Here is a 24,277-nt window from a genome sequence, read left to right as displayed (position 1 = left end):
TATCATAATTTCAAAAAGATTAGCAACACACCAAAAATAACTACATCTGGGTTGAGAAGATCTATAAATTAGTGGCTGAATAATTTATTATTCTTTTTCGCCAGCTATTTACTCATTCCTTAATATAGACCCTTAACATGGAAAGCAGCATCCAGTTGTTTTGTTTCATTTTAAAATAATAGTATTCTTAAAATGAATAATAATCTACTAAATTTTAACAATTGTAACAAATCCTAAATGCTTTATTGCATTTAAGGTGCCATACATAAGAGTAGTAAAAATAGCCATGAACATGAAAATTTAAAAGTTTTCAATCAATAAAGCTGGTAGCATTATAATCAATGAATTACTTTTAAGTTGTGATTTTATTAAAAGGTGGAGGCACCATCCCTCTCTTGTCCATTCATTTTCTTATTCCCCAACCTTTTTTCTCTTTTGTCATTTTATTTCATTCAAACAGTATCTGGCTTTGACCTCACACAAGTGAAAGATAAAGCTAAGTCTGGCTGCTCCAAGTCAAGTACATTGAGCTGGGTCAGATGAAAAGAATAAACCAAAGTTGAAACTTGTGGAAGGCTAAGGTCAGTTTTTCCACTGTATTTCAAGTGCATTTTTATTGAACATAATCAATTCTTAAAAGAAAGCAAATAGGCCTCACGACTGAGTACTAATCGTTGTTTTCTCCCTGGTAGCTCTGGGATCTTTTGTAGATTCGGCTTTTATGGACTCTAACAACTTTTTGACCGCTTCACTTGTTTGTCCTCTCCCTGCCTTCTTGGCTTTGGATTTGTTCGGTACAGATGGTAGCAGCAGGGCTGCCAGCCCCCAAGGCTCAGTACTTGGTTTTGAAGATTGACCTTTGTTCTCTTGTAAAATCCAAGCACTTTCTCTGGCCAGATGTACAAATCTTTCCAGCTGACTTTCATTAACATTTCTGCTGATGTTAAGGGAGATTTCAAAGGGATTTTGAATGTGTATAGGAGAGGAGTCAGGCTTGTTTTGTTCCTTTCCCTGTATTTTTTAAAAGAAAAAAAATACCTGTATGGAGTGCTTCAAAACAAGATTTTGCTTAACTTAATGAATGCATTAATACTGAACAGATTCCAATAATGGCTATACTAAATGCAGAATTTATTGCATAGAGAAAATTACTGGATGAAAACTCTATCGTTTTAGGGAAATTCTCTTTATATGCCTCTTTGGGGAATAACAAATTATGCTTATGAGGATGAATTAGTATCTCTGAAGGGTTCCAGGAATCAATCAATGAGTAAGAGAAGTTACAAAAATTATAAAAATCTACTTAGCATGCCATAGTTGAGAAGGAAGAAAAAGATAAATAATAGAATAGGAGGTAACATTCTTGTTAATACGCAAAAACTCTTATCTATGAAGGCTAGCTAATAGAAACATACCTATTAATCTGAACCCTATGGAGCACACTCACAACTGCAAATAATGAGAGTTAATAGTACCATGGTGCTTATGCACGATTCTGTCAATAGGACCAACTATTTTCTTTAGTCCCATGGCTCGGGCCAAGGCTGCCATGACTGACTGTATCCTCAAGGGACCAGAGAAAAAGAAGCATGAGTGTTTAAATGTGGGAATCCAATAATATACTTTGATGAATGTATTTATGCCAATTGGCTTCTGACAAAGTTCTTTTAAGTAGAAAATGTGCTAGAAAATAAAAGGCAAAATAAAAAAGAGCAGAGAGGAACCAAAGAGAGAGCTTGGGTATTAAGAACTATTATTATATTCAATATTCATATTTTGGCCTGGGCCTAATATTTCTTTAATATAGAGAACTTTTAGCATGTAAATTCTCTCTACCAATGCAGGTGAGCAATTGTTTTTAACTTTCGGTCTTAGGGATCAGTCCTTGGTCAAATGGCTAATTTGTAACAGAGGCCAGACAACACAAGTTTTCTTTCTCTAAAACCGGTCATTTGCCTACCTTACCATGTTGTGATTTCTTTATTGTCTTTCATAAGATATCCCAAAAAATCCTGATTAGAAATAGTAAACTCCCTACTGGAAAGACACCAAACCAGAATGAAGAATAATCTTGACAACCATCCCAGATTAATTTAGTTCCCTAAATAATAAAAAGGGTTTTGGGTCTCATCCACAGCCAACCCTAATTTGCTTTTTAAGATTTTTCCTTTTTTCTTATAATTATTTATACATCACAAATTTACTTTTCCAATGAAGCCTCACTATAAACAATGCAAGGGGATATTGTCAAAACAATTTTCTTATATAAGAACAATTTCACTAATGTAGGTACAATAGGAAAATGCTGTTATCTATGTAGAGTACTACAATAGTATATAAAAACCATGTGTTACCTACCAACTTTTCAGGGACACATCTATATTGTGTATTGAGACATATAATGCTTCAATAACTGAAGCTGGGATAGATAAGGTCATCAATCATAAAGGAACAATGCATATACTTACCTTTCGAATATTTATAGAATTCTTATTAAAAGGAAAATTTCCAAAATATTCAAAAAACTGACAGAGTAAGGTATCTGGAAGAAAAAATAGAATAGGAAAAACTGCCTCAGTTAAAGAAGTAACTAAATAACCTAGTACACAGGCCTCTCCACTACTGCTTTAGGCTCTCCTTAACACCTAACTGTTCCCCTTGGTGCCTGCCCTGCCTTTAGACCCTGTGACTCCTCCCCAACTCTCCTTTACTTCCCCTTTCAGAAAGACAATGTCAGTGCCTCCAGTTCCCTAATCTGCTCTATCATACTGTGTTAGTTTCCAATTCCACTTTCTTTTCTGACCTCTCATTGCCAGCTATCTCCTCCCTCACATCTTTCCTGCCTTCGCTTTCATGCTATATCAGTACTTATCTCCCTTTCTCAGCTCCATCTTCTTTGCCAAGTCAACTTCTGGAGTTTCTCTAGGACAGTCTTCCCTCACCTCCTGTGATGTCAATGTCGAGAGCCATCACTCTAGTCCAAGCCCTTACAACCAGACCTGCATCCTCTCATCCTCTCCAAGGAAGGCAGCAGAGGGCCTGGGTTCAAGAGCCTGTCTCTGCCACTTTCTAACTAGGGAACTCTGACAAGCCACTTCATGTGCCTGGACCTCAGCTTGTTCCCATCAAAGATGCTCTAGCTGGACTGGAAGGCTTTTTAGAACCCTCCCTGCTTTAAATCTGTAATTCTATTTTTCATTCTGATACTCAAATTCTGTAATGGCTCCCCAGTGTCAATCAGATGGAAGTCAAACTCCTTAGCCTAGCATTTAAAGCCCTTCGTGATTTTGCCCTAACCAGCCTCTCCCCATTAATTTACCATTTAAAACTGCCCTCATTTCACATCCAATGACTTCTTAGTCCCTGGAATAATTTCTCCACTTTGTTCACACTATTTCCTTCAACTGGAATAGCCCTACTGCCACACCAACCCCACCTATCCAATGTCTCCTTCTTTCAGGTCTTCCAAGATGCCTTCTCTCATCCTTTCGCAAGAAATTATCTCTTCTTTCTTTGTACTCCCAAAGTACTCTGCTCAAAGCTCTTAATGAAATTTAAAATTCTACCTTGATTATAATTTTTCTATATGTACATCTTACCTTCCCCACTAGGTGTAAGCTTCCTATGGATAATTACTTGTTTATTCTTTGATTCTCTGTTATTTGTTCCCTTCTCCTCCAAAAAATTGTCCCCTCTGTTATCCTTAGTCTATCACTTATCTTCAATCTCTCCCTGTCTACTTCTTTCTTGCTACCTACAACCATGCCCATGTTCCCCTAATTCTTCCGAAAACCTCACTTGACCCTTCCATTCCTGCTATCATTTTATATCTTTTCTGCTTTCTGTGGCTTAAAAAGTAGAGAAGTCCTTTACAACAGATGACTTCTTTTCTTTTTACTCTCTTCTTAACTCCTTCCAATCTACTTTCCAATCTCATCATTCCTTCAAACTGTTCTCCCCAAAATTACAATGATCCCCTAGCTGCCAAATCCTCATTCTCCTTAACTTCTCCATCGCCTTTGACACTACTGATCACTCTTATCTTCTCTCATTTATCTCCTCCTCTCTCTCCTGGGCTCATTCTCAATTTCCTTTACTGGATCCTCATTTAGGACACACCCATTAATTATAAGGTCCTAAAGGGTGCTCTTTTCTTTTCTCTCTGTGATCCTTCTTCTCCCTCTACCTGGTAATATCATTAACTCTTATGAACTTAATTATCATCCCTATGATCAAAGGTATCTCAAAGATTTGAGAACCTACCAATTCTGCCCTCTCTTCTCTGCTGACCTCCAATCTACCATCTCCAATTGTCTGAGACATCTTGAAGTGGACATCCAGCAGACATCTTAAAATTCAACATGTCCAAAATGTAACTCATTATCTTTCCTCCTGAACCCTTCCCTAAACTTCTCAATCCAAGAGTCATCCTCAACTTCTCATACTCTCACTCTCCAACATCCAATTTCTTGACAAAATCTGTCTATTTTCCCTCTATTTGCCTCAAGTCTCTCTTCATTCCAATCCATCCTCCATTTAGTCATCAGTATTTTTCCTAAAGCACAGCGATCTAACAGAACATCCCATTTCTCAGCCCTAAGAATTTTCTCTAACAGTCCTCCATTCCTGGAATGTTCTCCCTCCTCATATCTATCTACTGGCTTCATTCAAGTCTCAATTTAAAATCCTACTTTCTATAGGAAGCCTTTCCCAAACCCTCCTAATTTTAGTGCTTTCCCATTTGATTATTTCCTATTTATCCTGTATATAATTTGTTTGTATATATTGCTTGAAAGATGTCTCCTCTACTAGACTGTGAACTCCTTGAGAGCAAGGACAGTGTTTGCCTCTTTTTGCATAATGCCTAATACATAGCTGGTGCTTAATATAGAATTTCTGACTGATTGTTGTTGACCATTTAATTCATAAGCGCTCAATAAATATTCAATGGATAAAGCAACAAAAAACCAAGTTATTCTTTTGAAAATATCTACTTTACTGCTTACCTACTGTTTCTGTGTTTTCTGAAGGTTGAATTCTGTCCAAGTTACTAACAAATGTGCAGTCATTGCTATCTATTATACATTTGTCTTTTACATCTAAAAAAACAGGCAAAAGTGAAATAATTAGAAAAAGTTGAAAAAGACTTGTGATTTGTATTAATCAAAATAAGCATAAAAAGTGAATGTCTTTTTTTATTAATAACTTAAACATTTGAAAATAAGGTTTGTGTAATCTGGAACTATGCCCAAAAAGTTATCAAACTGTGCATACCCTTTGATCCAGCCCTAGGGGCTTATACCCCAAAGAGATACTAAAGAAAGGAAAGGGACTTGTATATGCCAAAATGTTTGTGGCAGCCCTGTTTGTAGTGGCCAGAAATTGGAAAATGAAGGGATGCCCATCAATTGGAGAATGGTTGGGTAAATTGTGGTACATGAATGTTATGGAATATTATTGTTCTGTAAGAAATGACCAGCAGGATGAATACAGAGAGGCTTGGAGAGACTTACATGAACTGATGCTAAGTGAAATGAGCAGAACCAAGAGATCATTATATACTTCAGCAACGATACTGTATGAGGATGTATTCTGATGGAAGTGGATTTCTTTGACAAAGAGATCTAATTCAGTTTCAATTGATCAATGATGGACAGAAGCAACTACACCCAAAGAAAGAACACAGGGAAATGAATGGGAAATATCTTCTGAATCCAATTCTCCCTGTGCAACAAGAGAACTGTTCGGTTCTGCACACATATATTGTATCTAGGATATACTGTAACATATTTAACATGTATAAGACTGCTTGCCATCTTGGGAAGGGGGTGGAAGGAGGGAGGGGAAAAATTGGAACAGAAGTGAGTGCAAGGGATAATGTTGTAAAAAATTACCCTGGCATGGGTTCTGTCAATAAAAAGTTATTTTAAAAAAAAAGAAAAGAAAAGAAAAGAAAAGAAAAAGACAAGGTTTGTGTTTATCAATTACTTCTTTATCAACTGATTTCTGAATGGTAAGGGTTTTTTTAATAAATATTTTTTCCAATTACACATAAAGAGCTTAACACTCATTTTTACAATATTTTTGAGTTCCACATTTTTCTCCCTCCCTCTGTCCTCTTTTCCCTCCCCTAGTTGGCAAGGGCAATCATGGAAATATATTTCCATATTACTTATGTTGTGATACAAGAAACAGAATAAAAGGGAAAAGCCACAAGGAACAAAAAAAAAATGAAAATAATATACACTGATCTGCATTCAGACTCCCTAGGTTTTTTGGGGAGGGATATATACAGCAGTTTCCACCATGAGTCTTTTAGAATCATGGATCGAAGGCAACTAAATGGCACAGTGAATAAAGTACCAACTCCTGAAGTCCAGAAGACCTGAGTTAAAATCTGACCTCAAAGCCTTAATATTTATTAGCTGTGTGATCCTAGGCAAGTTACTAAACCTCAATTGCCTCACCAAAAAAAAAAAAAAGGAATCGTTTTGGATCATTGTATTGCTGAAAAGAGCTAAGTCAATTATAGTTGATTAGTGCAGTGTTATCATTCTATGTACAATGTTCTCCTGGTTCTATTTATTTCACTCAGCATCAGTTCATTTAAGTCCTTCCAGATTTTTCTTGAAACCCACCAGTTCATTTCTTATATCACATATATTTCTTATATCATATATATAGTATTCCGTTATATTCATATATCATGACTTGTTCAGCCATTCCCCAATTGATGGGAATTCCCTCAATTTCTAATTTTTTGCTCTCACAAAAAGAGTTGCTCTAAATGTTTTTGTACATGTAGATTTGTATACAAATTTGTACACAAATCATTTGTTCACCTGCCTCTGAGTAGGGACAAAGTAAATGGATCTTCAAGTTCAGATTCATAAGATATTCAGTAATGGCAAATGGTTATCTGGTTAATAAAAAATATTAGAAGAAAAAAAAAGAAAAGAAAAAATCTTCAATTCTTACCTGCTAGATTTTTTAGATAGTCTAGAGAAGGAATGACTGGAGGAGATCTTTTCTGAAGAAAAAAGATGACCATGATTGTAAGGGAGAAATTTGTTAGCCAGGAACCAGGAATACTACTTGTCAATGACTGTTGACGGGCCCAGCATCTTATACTGAAGGCCAGAGCTCTTACTCGAGAATCCAGGGAGCCATATATATATAGAAGTTCTGAACTTTTCATAGCAATCCTAAATGAAAGCACAAACATTTTTTTTTAAGTTTCAACTATTAGAACTTTTAGGGTTCTATAAACCAAAATTTTCTATTAATTGAAAACCATTCTAAGTAAAAAATTATTTAAACATATCTAAATAATTTAACAAAGTCTACATACAATGAGATAATTATATCAATCACTAAATAAGCATTTATTAGGCATCTAAGTGCCAGGAACAGTGCAAGACTCTACAGAGACAAGTACTAAGAATGAAAGAATTCCTACTTTTAATTAGCTTACATTTTTATGAGAGACAAATAAGCCCATTAATATAGAGAGCATAAATATAAAGTTAATAAAAACAAATTAATCAAATATAAGCAGTATGGAAGAGAGGGTACTCGCTTTGTAAGCTCATTGCTTTGAAAGCTCATTGCTTTGAAATTGAAAAGAATTCATGCAGAAACTAGTGCTTAAAGCACAGTAAGGAAGAGAAGGATTCTGGGAGATACTGGTGAACAGGGAACACATTTCAAGTATGTTATGAGAGACATAAGACAGGAGGACCAATAGACCACTGCAATAGTTTAGGCCAGAAAGACAATTAAGATTATGTTTTGGTACATAAGAGCTGGATGAGATGCTATGAAAGTAGGTATATAAAAATTAGATACTTGGAGGAAGGGAGAATTTGAGTCCAGGATGTCAAGATCAAGAATCTGAGATCCTGGAAGACTGGTGGCCTTCTATAGTTTGGAAAAGGGGAGGTTTTTGAGGAACAAAGATAATAAGCTCAGTTTTGCACATGGTAAGTTTAAGAAGTCTCTAATTAAGGTATCAGTACAATATTTCAAATTAGACTGAAGTATCATACTTCATGGAATTAACTCAAGTAAAAACAAAACATCTGATGATAAATGATTAAATACACAATACATGCTTTATTTTTTAAATTTTGTAATGCAAAACAATATTAATTGTTTGGAAATATTAAGGATTTTTACACTCAACATTAAATATCAAATTAACTTAAGTATTTTGGCATAACACTATGATTCATTACTTTTAATATTCCCTCCAATGGCTTTAAACACATTCATTGTCTATCTCAAGGTTATTAGAAAATATACCTGATTTTATAAGTCACACATTTAGTCTAGTGGTTACCAATTATTATACTTCATAAATTGAATGGCTCTTCTATCTTTGTAGTACTGTTTTCCAATTATCTGTAGATGCTGTTGTGATTAATAGCATATAAATTCATTTCAAAACATTACTGAATCCAAAGTAATTTTTATCACTATATATTTCTTTAATTAATGGATGCTAATAACAGCACTAATGCTATTCCAAGAGTTCTTAAAGTTTTTTAATATCAGAAAGATTATCTTCATATAAGAAAGATTGAAAAACACCTATTGTCTTCAGAGAAACAAACAAGGGTGAAAAACTTAGGAAAACATCCTTCTTATTGAATAGCACTAAATGTTTTAATAACTTTCGATGTAGTTTCTAAATAAAATAAAAATTCAATAAGCCCAATATTTATAGGAAAAACTAAGCTATTAAACTAGTTTGACGTAAAGTAAAATTAGTAAGGAACTAGAATTTAATATCTACTTGAGTTCTCATGTCATTAATAATTAATTGGAGTTTCTCCAAATAAAAAAATCTCCCAAGTTTCATTCAATCCATTTACAATTTACTATAAGCACTAAAAGAACCAAGAGAGGACTCACAACTTTTTCAGAATAAGAAGCATTTTCACAATGTCCATAAAATTAACTTTGTGTAGCTGAAGCAACAAGAAAGGTCATGGCTTTTTGTATTTAATAAAATAAACTTTAGCCAAAGGCCAAATCCTATCTAAAGTAGAGATGACACGTTTTTCCAGTAAAATAACATTCCTAAAACAAATTTTTAAAAAACTTATCCTGTCCATCAATTGGAGAATGGTTGAGTAAATTGTGGTATATGAATGTTATGGAATATTATTGTTCTGTAAGGAATGACCAGCAGGATGAATACAGAGAGGACTGGCGAGACTTACATGAACTGATGCTGAGTGAAATGAGCAGAACCAGGAGATCATTATATACCTCAACAACGATACTGTTTGAGGATGTATTCTGGTGGAAGTGGATCTCTTCGATAAAGAGAGCCTTAATTGATCAAAGATGGACAGAAGCAGCTACACCCAGAGAAAGAATATACACTGGGAAATGAATATAAACTGATTGCATTTTTGTTTTTCTTCCCGGGTTATTTATACCTTCTGAATCCAATTCTCCCTGTGCAACAAGAAAACTGTTCGGTTCTGCACACATATATTGTATCTAGGATATACTGCAACCCATTCAACATGTAAAGGACTGCTTGCCATCTGGGGGAGGGGGTAGAGGGAGGGAGGGGAAAAATCGGAACAGAAGTGGATGCAAGGGATAATGCTGTAAAAAATTACCCTGGCATGCGTTCTATCAATAAAAAGTTATTTAAAAAAATAAAAATAAAAAACTTATCCCAAAGGGGAGAGAATAATTTACAAGTAACAAGTATGCTTAGATTATATTTTAAGCCTTACACATCAAAAATAATAATACTCTGAACATTTGGGGAAAAAAATCCTGGTTTAGCAGAAAACTCCAAGATTATGAAATACATTCATTTTACTTGAAGGTTACCAAGTAAGAAATGCATATACATTTTTAGCACATATAAAACTCCAACTTTTATTACTGATGAAAGTGAAATTCATATTAAGTTTACTGATTAAATTTTATTTCAGGGAATCTACCAACTATTTTCACCAAAAACCCCATAATCTCCCCTCCCCCAATTTCAAAGAATTATTCTAGGCTGGATTTTCTCAAGCTATCAGTCATCTTAATTACATTTAAGTAATAACTGATGAATAAAGTGAAATGAAAATAAAACTGAAATATATCCATGACAGTAAGATGCAAAAAATGAAGCTAATATCATTTTACTTACTGAGAACTGCTACAAAAAATTCTTTGTATGAAAACATTGTCTTTTTTTAAACCAAAATGGTTATAAATTTTTTTAGTATATAGAGTTTGGGCTAATAAAATAGAAACATGCTGAATAAATTTCAATATGTCTCAAGAATAGAAGCCAATTAAATCAGTAATTGTATAACTGACCTAAAACTACAAAAAAGAAACAAACTCAACATCTGCTAGGTACAAAAGACTAGACTTATAAGCAATAAAGGAATGAAAAAAACTATCTGTTATTTGATGACTTGATGGCAAATACTAGATTCTTTCTATATCCTTTTGCCAAATTGTGTTAATAAGAACAAAAAGTGCTCCCTTCCACAATAATAAACATTAATTTTTTCAATATTTTATTCTGCCTAATGTTTTAACAAAGAACTAGATCATAAATTATACATATGAGCATCAAATAAGTGATAAAAGATTAATCACATTTAATACATAATAATAAAATTACCAAGTTCAAATATGTAAAATGACAAATTCTGAAAAACACACCTATTGTTAGCAGTCAAATCACACTGAAAACCAGAAGCCTGATGAGAGAATCTCACCAATGGACAACGAGCATTCAGTATCTTCTGCACACTGACACAACCTGGGCCAAAGTTGTCCAGGCATTCTCCAATCACAGCCAGAATCTTCTGTGTTGCCCATCTTTCAGAAGGGACATTTTTCACCTGATATTCCATTAAAAATGATCCTTCTGTCTAACAAAAATATATATGTAAACATTAGTTGCTTTTTTAAAAGGCCATTTTGCAACTCTTTTGAAAAGATAGTAGTCATTTTATGAAAATAAACTAAATAATAAAATTCAACATTTTTGATGCAATTAGAAGAAATTTTTTAAAATAAAAATATTTTAAAATCCAATTCTCCAAGTTTATAAAATACTAGTAAAGTGAATATAAGTTTACCTTTTAGTTAACTTACTATCCATACAATATCATATACTTTAGATAGTATACATTGCCATTACATCTTTTACATATGGATTAAAATTCAAACTCACATCAATACTCCCAACATGTAACTCAAAAACCCCAATAACACGGTGTTTTCTCTATTGACAGTTTTTGATGTGCTTCAAGTTCTTTATTCAAGGAGAGAAAAAAGGATTGTTACTACTTTTTAGAAAATCTTCACAATTTAGCTACTCCCTACTTTAACATATTTTTGTAATTTCCCTGTTTTTTTTTAAATTATTACTATTTTGACATATAGAAGGGGAGAGCTGCTTTTCTAGCTCCTTTTCTTTAAAAAAACAGAAAAGAAAGAAATCTAGAAAGGATATAAGAAAAATAGGGACCATGATAAAAGTGGATGACATTTAAAGAACAGGACAACGTAGAACTAGATGACACAAAATAATCTTAAACAAGGTCACATGTGATCTGCACACAATTGGCACTTCATGCCTTTCAAATAAAGAAAAAACAAGTGGGAGAGAGTAGTGCCCAGTTCAAATGGATCTGGGATGTCATCCTAGTAAGAATCTTCTGTTATGAAATCTCCCTCCACAGAGGCAACTTGATAACCCAATTTCCTCAGTCTTAAAACAGTTGCCAGGAGCACTAAGACTTATATAAAGCTTGTATTGAATAGAGCTAGGCTCCAAATCCAAGGTGTCCCTTCAAGCATAAGTAATGGAAGTAGCTAGGTGGCTTACTTGATAGAGTACCAGACTTAAAGTCAGGAAAATTTATCTTCCTGAATTCAAATCAGGCCTCAAGCACTTTACAAGTTATGTGACCCTGGACAAATCATTTAACGCTGTTTGCCTCAGTTTCCTCAATTATAAAGAGTTGGAGAAGGAAATAGTAGAGCGCTCCATTATCTTTACCAAGAAAACCTCAAATGAGGTCATGAAGAGCTAGATATTATTGAAACAACTTAACCAGAGAGGAGTTCAATTAACAGACATTAATGTGGCCCCTACTATGTGCCAAACACTTTGTTAAGTGTTGGAGATACAAGAAGCAAAAAACATTCACTGTCCTCAAGGAGCTCACAATCTAATGGAGGAGACAACATGCAACAAATCTGTACAAAACTACATGCAGGATAATTAGGAAATAATAGAGGGAAGGAGCTAGAATTAAAAGAATCTGAGAAGGCTTCTTACAGAAGGTAGGATTTAGTTATGGATAAGAAAGATATTATTTCAAATTAGGATATGTGATTTAATTGGATAAGAAAATTCTACCAACATAGTAAGTAGAGTACTGCTCTGCCAAAGTCTAAGTTTTAAAGGTGGTCTGGATTCCAAAGATATTAAATGACCCGAGTCAGAGGCATGACTTGAACACAGGACTGAGGCCAGTTTGATATCAGCTACACCATGCTGCCTCTTCTTTTCATTCATTGTCACCATTCTATTTGTGGGAAGAATATCAAATGTGGCAAGAGGGTTGAAAAAGTAGGATTTTGAGCTACCAAAGAAGTTGAAAGAGAAAATTCACTTGAGAGTAATTAAGCAATTTCCCAAATATCACAGACCTAACTAGGGTCAGACCTGGAATAAAAAGCCCAGATTAGTAGACTGCTTTAATACTTTGTGCTATTTCCCAATATCTCTTTGGTTATTCTTACCTAATAATACCAGTATCACAAATGAAGGACCATTATAATTGAATTTTTTTCTCTATTTCCTACTTTGAAAATAACAGGGTCATCTTTAGGCAATGGAAACTTTAAACACCATTACAAATTAAATAGTTTAAGAATATAAAGAAGATGAAACCAAATCAATTAATGTAGAAAAGTAATGCCAAATTCTGTACTTACAGAAACAGTGAGATACCATTCAATGCATCAAGAATTCAATGATCTTGTTGGGGATATTGGATTTCCATAAAATAAAAATTCAGTGAGGACTGATAATCTCATTTTTGTAGAGGCACTCCCAATACTAACAAGACCTGGTACATAGTGAGGGCTTAATAAATGTTTGTTAATCAATTGAGTAAATTCATACTTCAGCTAAAAATTAAACTGTAGGTCTCCTGAGGCCTGTTCTAATTTAAAGATTGCGTGATTATAGTAATATTACTTAAGACAACAAACTTTTATTTGGCACTAGGTATATATACAAAAGCAAGAAAAAAGCATGTTTCCTTCCCCCAATATGCAATTAACTATATACATATAAGATACACCCAATATAAGTGGAAGGTAACTTCAGAACAAAAGGGAGGAGGAAAAAGAAGGAACATCTTAGAAATGCTTCTTATAAATGGTGAGTTTAAGATTGGAAAAAGAGAGAGAGAGAGAGAGAGAGAAACTAAAAGGCAGAGGTAAAGGAGAGCATTCCAGCCATCAAGAACAGCCAGTTCAAAGGAATGGACTCAGAAGAGAATGTCCTGTGCAAAGATAGCTAGGAAATTAATATAGGTGGGTTGTAGAATGAAGGGAGGGATGTAGAATATAAAAGATATTAGAAAGATAGAAGGAGGCTATCTTCAGAGAGCTTTAAATACCCAAATAAGTGTTCATATTTGTTCCTGGGAGAGGGGCACTGGAGTTTACTGAATTGGTGTGGGAGTAGGGGATAGAGAAACATGTAATCTAGGAAACTCCATTTCCTAAGAAGAGGACAGGCCCAGGAAAGAGAGAAATTAAAGGATATGACAATAGTGTAGGTGAGAAATAATGATGGACTATACTAGGACGGTAGCTTTGTGACTGAAAAGAAGATATATACGAGAGATGTGAACAGAGAAATGACAACATCTGACAATGGACTGGAGATGTGGGGTGACCTGGACAAAAAATTTGAGCTGATACTGAATCTGCAAGCCAAGTATAGCATACCTGACAGTAAGAAGAAAAGCTAGGAAGAGGATAGGGTATAAGGAGGAAAGATAACAGTCTCTCTTTTGGACATATTAAATTTCAATCAACAACTGAACACATGTGATTTAATAAAATCACCATAACAGTTTAGACATTATACTATATAACAAAGAGGAAGAGAAGAGGACGTAGAAAAGAACCTTGAGGGAACACCCGGTCAGTAGGCATGATCCAGATGAAGATTCAAACAAGGACTTTGAAAATGAACAATCAGATAAGTAAAGGTGAACCAGGAGAGAATCATGTAGGAAAACCTGCAGAGAAGAGATTATTCAGGAGGAGAGGGTTTTCAACCACATCATATAGTACAGATAGGTTAAAAAGGATGAGCAGTGAGAAAAGACTATTAAATCTGGAAGGAGCAATTTCAGAAACCAGATTGAAGAGGGTGCACAAGTGAGCAAAAGGGAAAAGAAATACCTTATATAAATAGAAAGGAGAGATATAAGAACAAGAATGGCAAGATCAGGTGAGAATATTTTATGATAGGGGAGACATAAAAGTATGTAAAACAGATATGAGGAACGTAAAAAAAAAAAAAAGGAGGATTAGAGTATGAACTCAATTTTTGGTTGAGAGAGGCCTTAGTAGGCTTTTTATGGAATTACTCTAATTTCTGAAATTCCAGTTATTTTTTTTTAAGCTACCTCTTTGGGGACAATTGGGTGGCACTATGGATAGAGCATCAGCCCTGGAGTAAAGACGACCTGAGTTCAAATCAGACTTCAGACACTTAATAGCTGTGTGATCCGAAGAAGTCATTTAACCCCAAATGTCTTCCAAAAAAATACGTTACCCCTACTGTGAGCAAAAGTAAGGTTTTTCTGAAATTATTTGGTTCTACTTTATATATTGGAACAATTCTTCCAAGAGATCAGAAAAGCAAAAGGCAACAGTTTTTACTCTGTAGAAATATGATTTTCTACAATTTTCAAATTCCTAGAGTTTTTAAACTCAGATTTAATATACATTCCTCCTAACAATTTTTACATAGAGCTAGCACTATTAATTCTATTTAAAAGTTGGGAACTTAACTAATGACCATGAAGATTAAGTGATTTACTTGTTATAATGCTGTAAAACAAAAGAATAATTTAGAACCCCTAGATTTCTAGTCTGCTCCTTAAACCCACCAATTCACAATCCTTCCCTAAAAGTAGGCAGAAAGACAGAATATAATACTAACAAAAATTCTAAATTAATCATATCAATAGCATTAACATTTCATTTGTAATCTTTGTAGATATTAAATAGGAACTACTACAAATGCAATATATCCAATGAACATTTGCTGTATTTTAAATAATAAATTTATTTTAATAAGTAACCTTCACAAAAAACAAAATTCTAGCATTTGAAACACTTCAGTGGCCAACTACTCTGAAATATATTTTAAAAAGATAATCCCCTTTGGGACACATGTCCAATAAGTGTTCTATACTTTCATTTTTCTATTGTCAAAATTTTAAATCTCAAAGTAGTATGCTCTATTTAGAAAGGTAATAAAGTAAGTTTTCCTGTAACAAATCTACATAAAAGGTAGCATTTAGCTAGTAAGGACTCCACAAAAATTTACTCAAAAATCTTCCTTTAATTTTTCAAGCATAAGACCAAAATTCAAAACTTCTCCCTCAACCAAAACCAAATTTCCCAGGTTCCTACTTTCAGTATTTTTCTCTTTTTTCTACTGAATTATTCAAAAAAGCCCTTAATTTAAAATAGTTCTTATTGCCTACGGCTGGCAGTTCCATCAAAATGAACTGTTTTAGATTAACCACACAATGATTGAGAACATTCCATTTACTTGTAATAGCTTCCTACTTCATAACCAGTTAACTCCTTGCTTGTCTCCTCTTAAAGACTCATTGAAAGTTTTTAGATACAAAGAAAGCCTTTCAAAATGCTAGTTAATTTAAACTGGTTCATTTCCTTTTGTTAATTTATTAATTTTAAAAATAATTATGACAGCATAGAAAGACGGATTCACACTTACCTTTGTAGTACTGTTTTTCCCAATGTCATCCAGGTCCAAAAACATGTCCAAATCACATCCTAGTTTCCCAAAAGTATTTACTGATGAGCCAAATGGTTTGATGGTACAAGATGGAAAATATGCCGCTGCAATATCTTCAATAAGAGAGCAGGTAAGATATCGAAGCCTAATATTCTCCTCTGTTAGTTGTAATATTTTCATCAGAGTATTTATTTGGCTTTCTACCTAGCTGACCAAAACAGAAATACATGAAACTCAAGAAATGATAGAAGGAACAAGTCAATTAAATGACTTTCTTGTTGTTTATAACTTGTTAATGCTCATGATCTGGTTATTTTCTAAGGATTAACTTTAAAATTCTTGAATTATTTATTTCTGAAGCCAAAAAACCCAATAAGCCTTAGTACTCTTTAAAATAATAATTAAAATGGAAAAATAAAAACCAAAATTATGATCACAATTTTCCTTGAGACACTACTATCTTTCCATTTCGGACCTCCCCACCCCCTAAAACAAACAAATAAAAAATCGTTGGCAGACTTGTTTTGGAAAAATAAAAATAAACAAGCGGTGCAAATAACAAAGATGATAATTTAAAAAATTAAAGGCAAATAAAATGCTATTTTTTTAAAAAAGAAACATAAAAATGATTGGGATTAAAAAATTTTAATAAAATAATAATAAAAAAAATACAAAACAAAATTTGAATGTTAAGGTATAGTTGAAATGAGCAAAGTGTTTAAAATTATGTAAGCAAAAATTCCAGTTGCTTGAATAATACTATATATTTATTAAGCTATTCGTTATTTAGTCAACTTTAAAAACAGAGCAGTTAATACTCTTACATATACCCACTTCTCCCAAAAAACAAGTAAAAATACACAACTTACACTTTCTGCATTACAAAGTGCCTTGATAATATTTGCATTCAAAGGGCTAGATTGGTTACTACATTGTACATCTGAAGTTTGGTTTGATGGATTCTTCAAGTTTAGATGAAAAAAACGAGATTTAAATGGAATAGGAAACTCTGTTTCTCCACGAGGGATAAAAGATGCATCCTGTAGTGAAGCTATACTTTCCTTTTTGGAAAACTCTATAACAGCATGAAGACCCTATTTAAAAAAAAAAAAATTAAGAACAAGAATTATTTGACAATAGATTTAATGTCATTTTCTATTTAATTTTTAATATAACTTCACATTATCAAATAATACTCTAATGTAATTATTAAATTATATACATTTCCTCTCTATAAAGCTTTCTGAAACAAATTTTGCACTTTCGTATGAAGATAGGAATAGAAGATAAATATATTGAAAAAAAAAACATTCGATATAAAGTGCAAAAAAAAAAAAAAATTGGATATTTAAGCATCAAACTGAAAGGCTAAACAAAGTTACCTTGTTCCATCTCAGACTCTGAATCAAGCAAATAGCTATTGTTACTTACAAATGATAAATCCTGCAGTTACAATTTCTATTTATTATAAGAAATAATAGTCAAAGAATACAAAGCATCCTATGTATCTCTATCATTCGGCAGAAATGCATTCCCGTTAGAACATTGTACACAGTAACAGTGGGATGATCAGCTACGACCAACTTAATTCTTCTCAGCTATACAATGATCCAAGACAATTCCTAAAAACTGGAGACAGAAAATGCTATCGACATCCAGAGAAAGAACTACAAAGTCTGAATGCATATAGAAACAACTATTTTCTCCTTTTTTTCCCCTCCTATAGTTTTTTTTTTTCTTTTGTTCTTCTTTCACATGACTAATATGAAAAAGTGTTACTTGATTGCACATGTGTAAGCTATATCAAAATACTTTACTGTCTTAGGGAGGCAGGAAAAATTAAAAAATTTGGAACTTAAATATTACTTTAAAAAAAGTTAAAAATTGTTTTTACATATAATTGAAATAAAGAAGATATCATTTTTTAAAAAGAAAGAAATGTCCTCCTTTGCTGAACAAGTACAAAGCAGTAAATGAACTGTCAGAGAAATCTAAGAGCACAAATCACACATAAGAAGTTCGTTGTGCTTCCTCATTCGGTCGAGCATTCTCTCAAACTCCGAACACTCTAAGAACTTACAAAACTTTCGAAGAAGAAATGATTAGTGATGTCTCCATGCCGACACAAATGCTTCAGCAGTTTTTTCTCAGGGATTTTCTTGGGACAGCTTATCAAAATGGACCTTTGCGCCTGCTCACGTCTTTCCTTTTGCACCTCAGAGAAAGTCTTTTTCTTGGTCGTTTCTTGTAAGTCTAGGACAAAGATAAAATTAATATTTAAGTTATAGCATTGGAGCCACAAAAACCTAGATTCAAGTCAAACTTCTGACATATACTACTTATTAAACCGGGACCAAGCAACTTAGCCTCACAACACACCAAGAAATTGTCTAAAACTTCAAGTTACAGGAAAAGTGCTAGTGAAGGGCATTTACAGACTAGAAGCTCCTTGAAATCACAGACCTGAATACTTCTTCCCTCTACAAAAGGCGTATTGTGGCTGCTACAGAAAAATCAATTAAATGAGTGTAACTGAAGTTATAATCATACTACTAAATAATATTTTTGTCTCCTACAAAACACTGTATCAACTTTCCCATATAGATAACCTTAGAATTATCCATAGTCTCCATTTTAACCTATCATATTTATCTATAGTGTTAATGACATTAAAGAACCATGAACAAAAAAAGGAAAATTCCATTTCTTGCCACAGATACATATATGTGTGTAGATATCACACAGAAGTCAACGTGCTATACAAGTTATATCTCCAGAGCACTATGTGTGTGTATTTATTTTTTAATTTAAGGAAAGAGTAAATGAGTTAAAAGAAAAAAATGTAAGAAATTTCCTATTTTTTATATTTGTTGGTAAATTTTTCATGAGACTTTTTTGGGAGTCAAAGATCTGAGTATTTGGTTATAGGTTTAACATAGAGGAAACAAAGAAAAAGGGATCCTTTAAGAAAAATGTAGACAGAGCCAATATGTCCATTCTGTAGCCCAATAGAAACATTTGAGGGCTCAAGTTAGTTTTTCTTCTTTAAAGTAACCACTATATCCAGTGATATCACTACCTTGACAAAAAAGGGTCAACAACAGAGAGAAAATATTCATGTATATAAAAAATGATTTTTAGCACTTTTTCGTGACAGCAACAAAATGGAAATAAATGACAAAAATCTGGGAAGGAGACCCCGTGTGTTAGATGAGGATTACAAACTGCCTACTGGACATTTCAAATTAAATGACAATCTCAAAGTGTGGAAAACTAAACCCATTAAGTTTCTTTTTAAAAATAATTTTACTTTTTTCAGATAACAACAACAACAACAAAAATCTACCTTTTCTCATTCCCATTCCTCAATTCCTCAACTGAAAATGAAAGAGAAACAAAATCCCTGTTACAAATAGATATAATCAAACAAGACAAATTTCCACACTGGACACATCTAAAACACACACACACACACACACACACACACACACACACCCCTGCACTTGGGATTCTCACCTCTCTATCAGGATGTGGGTAGCATATTTTAACATCAATTAGTTCCTAATCAGAGTGCCTAAATCTTCCAAACCTGTTTTTTTTCTACAATGCTATTGCCACTGTAAAATTACCTCTCAATTCATTCTGCATTAGTTGAATTAAGTCTTTCTAGGTTTCTCAAAACCTATCTTCTTTTCTTATAGCACAACAGCACATTTTCAAATGGACAATCCATTCAATTTTCTCCAAAATGGCCATGCCCTCAGATTCGACCTCAAAAAGAGATATATTTTTGTATACATTGTTTTTGCTCCTTCCCTCTCCACTCTTCTTTTAAAAACTTTTAAGATTTACCAGAAAAACTTAAAGGCCTTGTGTCTAATTAGACATCTTTCTATGATCTCTGATAATAGTGTTTAAAGGGGTGACATGTATAATGTGAAGGAATGTTAAGGGGTCCTCGGAACTTGTCCGTCTGAGCTACCATATTTTCAGAAACAATGGACCCAGAGTATGAAGGAGGCCCTGACAGCATCAAGAACCAAGTCCCACCCAAACTGACATGATATGCTATTTGCAACCCAAGCTGGACTCCCTGTGAGCCCTTGGGAGTCAAGACACAGCATCACTCAGTCTGCACTAGACTTGAGAAATTGCTTGTGCAGTTGGGACTCTTGTAGATAAGCAGACCCTCCTATCTTCATTCTTAATGAATTCATACCTTCCTTCTTAAAGGAAAAGAATGTTGCTTTGGTCATTACCTTGCTCCTTCCCTTCAGGAGGGGTTTTGTCTTTTTCCTACCTTTACTGTACCTTTATCCCTTACCACATTCCTTAGGATGGAGATTTATGTTTTTTTCCCTTTGTCCTACTGTTACAAAAATGCAAACTTCTGTATGGATTGTGAAGTCTTTCTATTCCACATCATTGTTCATTTCTCTTGTAAAAAAAGTTTTCATGTTAAATTTTGTGAAGCTATGGCTACCTGCATATTTTTCTCATATCAGAATAAAAGTAGTTTGTCTTTGTTTAGTCTTTCATAGTTTTATATTTCTCTTCACTCCCATGCTTGAACTTCAAAGAACTTCTAAGGTTTTGGCTTTCTAATCAAGAATGTTTGGAAGTCCTCTATTTCACTATTGCTTGAATTTTTTTTTTGTATAAAGTAATTATTAAATTAAATAAAAATTAAATTAAAAAAAAAAAGAATTTTTTTTTTGTCCTAAAGAAATTATGCTGTTTTGTTGGAGAAAGTATTTCTCATCTCCTTTGTTTTTAGTTCTTAACTCTTAACTTCTTTAAAGTAGAAGGTGCTAAATTTTATCTGATCCTAATTGTAACTCCTCAGTACTTGAAGTAATAACTGGAAACCATGTCATTTGAGGAATGAAGAAAAAAGGGATGTTTACTTTGGAAAAAATGCTTAGGATGGATTACAGCTACCTTCAAGGAGATGAAAGAGGGGAGACAAGAAGAGAGAGGGGCGAAGGAACAGAGAATGAGAGACAGAGACAAAGACATTAGAGAGAAAGAAACTGAGCACTTTAATACAGAAAAGAAATTACTTTAGGTAGAGCTCCAAAGGCAAGCATTGAAATCAAATGATAGTAGTAGTATCAGGAAGACAGGATTAAGCCCAAAGTGAAGAACTTTCTATCAATTAGAGCAGTTCCAACACTACTAGCTTATAAGCAATCCACTTTGCTTATAACTACTAGCTTATAAGCTTCCACTATTAACTGTTCAGAGGATCCACATTTCAGAGGTAATTTAAGAGAACTGCTACACATGGTAGCAGGTTGGACTAATAATAATAACTCATCTTTCAATGCTAAGATTTCAAGCCTATCCCTAATGAAATCAAATTACCCTCTTTTCAAAATTTTGAGTAATTCAGACAAGGAGATTGTTTTTAGTTACTGCCTATGTATGTTACTGTGCATTGTTTGGTTTGGGGTTTGGGTTTTTTTTGGTGGGGGGGGTTGGGTGGGAGGAGTATTTTAATACTTCATTAATACAGATCAGGAACTTTAATTTAGAGGTAGTTGGGTGACAAAATGAGTAGAGCACTAGATCCAGAATCAGGAAGACTCGAGTTCAAATTCAGACTCAAACATTTAATAGCTATATCAACATGGGCCAGGCCACGTAACCTTTTTTTTGCCCCAGTTTCCTCATTCATAAAAGCATCCATCAAATGAAGCAAACCCTAAAACTGTTGTAAAGCCCTTTGTAACATTAATGCTATTTACTACTATTGTTATTATTATAGCTTAGCGTTATTACATATGTTATTACATACATTATCTGGGGCACTTAACCCTTAAGACCATGAATTTGAAGCTGGAGGGTCATCTGCTATATAACCTCTTCATTTTACAGATGAGAAATGAAAGCCCAGAGGGGTTAAGAGCCCTGTCCTGCCCAACTTCATACAAATAGTAAGTGGCAGAGTTAGGATCTGGCTCGGGGGTCCTTTGACCCCAAATTTAGCACCTCAAGCTCAACATCCGCAGGAAATCATGCTGCTATGGCCACAGAGCTTATGGATGTCAGACAGGAATGAAATTAGGTTTTCCTGACTCCTAAGCTAGTCTTCTAGTTATCATTCCAAACTTCTTCTCAACCTAGTAACCTCGGTCTGCAAAATTATCTCAATGATACCAACATGGCAGCTCATCTGTCCCTATCAGTATATGTTCAAAATCACTAGGCTCCAGGGTAGGCTCTGAACGCACTTGAGTGTCCTTCCATACCCATGAGATGGCATCCTAATGACTATTTTGTTCCTTTCAAAGAACCTAGAAGGAAATTTTTCATATATTTTAGCAAAGTCTGTCCTGGACCTTTTTTTTAAACCACTGGACTTTTCTCATGCAACTCTTGTTTATCATTCCAGTAGACTAACTTGGCATCTGCTTTTATGTAATTTAAAAAACAGACACAAAAAAAACAAAATCTCAAGATGGAAATTAATGGGTTAGGCGATATATAGCAATCATTGATCTTTTTTTTTTTTTTTTTTTTTTTTAACAAAAGGAACCACCTACTAACTCACAAAATGCAATTAATTCCCTGTGTGAAAATACGACTGAAAAGTGATACCAATTTTTTCAAATTCATTCAGTGAATTTGTAATATATCAGATGCCTAATTAATATGTATTGATCGAGGTCGGAATGGTATCCCGTAAAGGTACTTAATTTTCTTTGGGGAAAAATACTAATTCATTTAATTCTGACAACTGAAGAACACTATAACTACTTAAAATTATACCTAGAATAGCATCAAATGGGTCTCCATGGGAACAGATGTAATGAAAAGTATCCCTAGTAATAATAATTAGCACTTACACCAATGCCTACTACTTTTCAAGGCATTTTACAAACATGATCTCACGTCATCAACACAGCCCTTCCGGATAGGTCCCGCTATGCCCATTTTACAGATGAGGAAACTGAGGCGGGCGAAGTACCATGACTCGCCCCGGGTCACACAACGAGTGTCTGGGGCCACACTGTGCTCCACGGGCAGCAGCAGGGGATGCCTCTGGCTCCGGGGCCTACGTAGCGGGGAGGGGGGGGAAGGTCCTGTTTGACCAGCTGCCCAGAGTCCCCAGGCCGGGTTCCTCCTCTCCCCCAGCACTAGCCCGGCGCGGCTCCAAAGACTGCAAGGTCAGAGAAGGAAGCCCCGGCACAGGACCGAGGGGACGCTGGCAGAGCCCAGTCCTCTCCCCTCCCCCCGTCTCCCCAAAGGGAGGCTCGGACGGGCAGGGCCTCCGGGACCTGGCCCTAAGGCTACGTGTTCCCTCCGAAGAGAGCAGAGGCAAGGAGGGTCCGAGACTCCCATCCGAGCCTTCCTACCTAGCTCCACGCAAACTGCAGTCGCCTCTTCTCGTCTGAGGATGGCAGTTCCGGAATTACTGAGATGCCGGCAGAGAGAGTCAAGGAACCGAGCTCTTCCCTGGGGGCAAAGAGGCAGCCGGGTCACCAGCCCCACGCGGGCCGCCATGGCAGCTTAGGAGCCGGAAAGGAGGAGGAAGGAAAACAGTTAAGGAGAAGGGTCAGAAGTCCTCGTGCGCATGCGCCCTCCGGTAACCCGGACGGAGCGGCGTGTGGGTCAAACGAGATCGCGCGCACTATATTCACTTCTGAAAGAAGGCTTCATGGGGGCCTATTCCTTTTGCTCCCTGACCGGGAGCCTCACGCCCTCCCCCAAGTCTCGTCCAAGATGTATATATACATCGAGGGGCGATTTTAAGAAATGCACGCAGAGGGACAGCTAGCTAAGAGCACGGGCCCGGAGTCGGGAGGACCCGAGTTCAAATTCAGCCCCAGGCCCTTAACATTAGCTCTGTGTGACTCGGGGCAGCTTTTTTAGCCTCTCTCCCCCTCAGTTTCCTCATGTGTAAAATGTGCTCACAGTAATTTTGTGAGGGTCAAATCAGTGAATACGGGACAAGTGCTGTAAGTAAGGTGCTGTGTAGCTACGAGCTACTGTCACGATTCTTGCAATCGGGGAGACTGGATGAGGAGAGGGAAACACAGGGAGGGTCAGCTTCTGAATCGGCGGCTCCGAAGTGAACGCAAGGTCCGGGAAGCTCCCGGCAAGCCTAGGAGCGCGGGAACCCTGAGAAACGAAACTGCCTCTTGGAACTGGCAGGGGAACTATTGCCCGTGATAGGGTCCTGGGGATTGTTCTATACATGTC

The 24,277-nt window shown here is 35.1% G+C and overlaps 1 protein-coding gene across 2 annotated transcripts; it reads right to left on the bottom strand.

Moving 5' to 3' along the window:
• Positions 1–582: 582 nt before the first annotated feature.
• Positions 583–23,612, bottom strand: MTPAP (mitochondrial poly(A) polymerase). Of its 2 annotated transcripts, XM_051963376.1 has the most exons (10): positions 23,431–23,508; positions 19,416–19,446; positions 18,150–18,322; positions 16,939–17,163; positions 16,049–16,273; positions 10,696–10,907; positions 6,979–7,205; positions 5,007–5,099; positions 2,469–2,542; positions 583–1,011 (listed from the first exon to the last, which is right to left on the bottom strand). In XM_051963376.1, the coding sequence occupies exons 2-10, from the start codon at positions 19,429–19,431 to the stop codon at positions 655–657; spliced, it is 1,602 nt and encodes a 533-aa protein (XP_051819336.1). In that variant the 5' UTR covers positions 19,432–19,446; positions 23,431–23,508; the 3' UTR covers positions 583–654. The 2 variants fall into 2 exon arrangements, with proteins under 2 accessions (XP_051819336.1, XP_051819335.1); XM_051963375.1 differs by lacking the exon at positions 19,416–19,446 and having other exon boundaries at positions 23,431–23,612.
• Between the last annotated feature and the right edge of the window lie 665 nt (positions 23,613–24,277).

This window comes from Antechinus flavipes, chromosome 5, assembly GCF_016432865.1.
Source record: "Antechinus flavipes isolate AdamAnt ecotype Samford, QLD, Australia chromosome 5, AdamAnt_v2, whole genome shotgun sequence".
NCBI lineage: Eukaryota > Metazoa > Chordata > Mammalia > Dasyuromorphia > Dasyuridae > Antechinus > Antechinus flavipes.
Note: the sequence above shows the minus strand (reverse complement) of the source record. Positions and strands in the feature narration are given on the sequence as shown.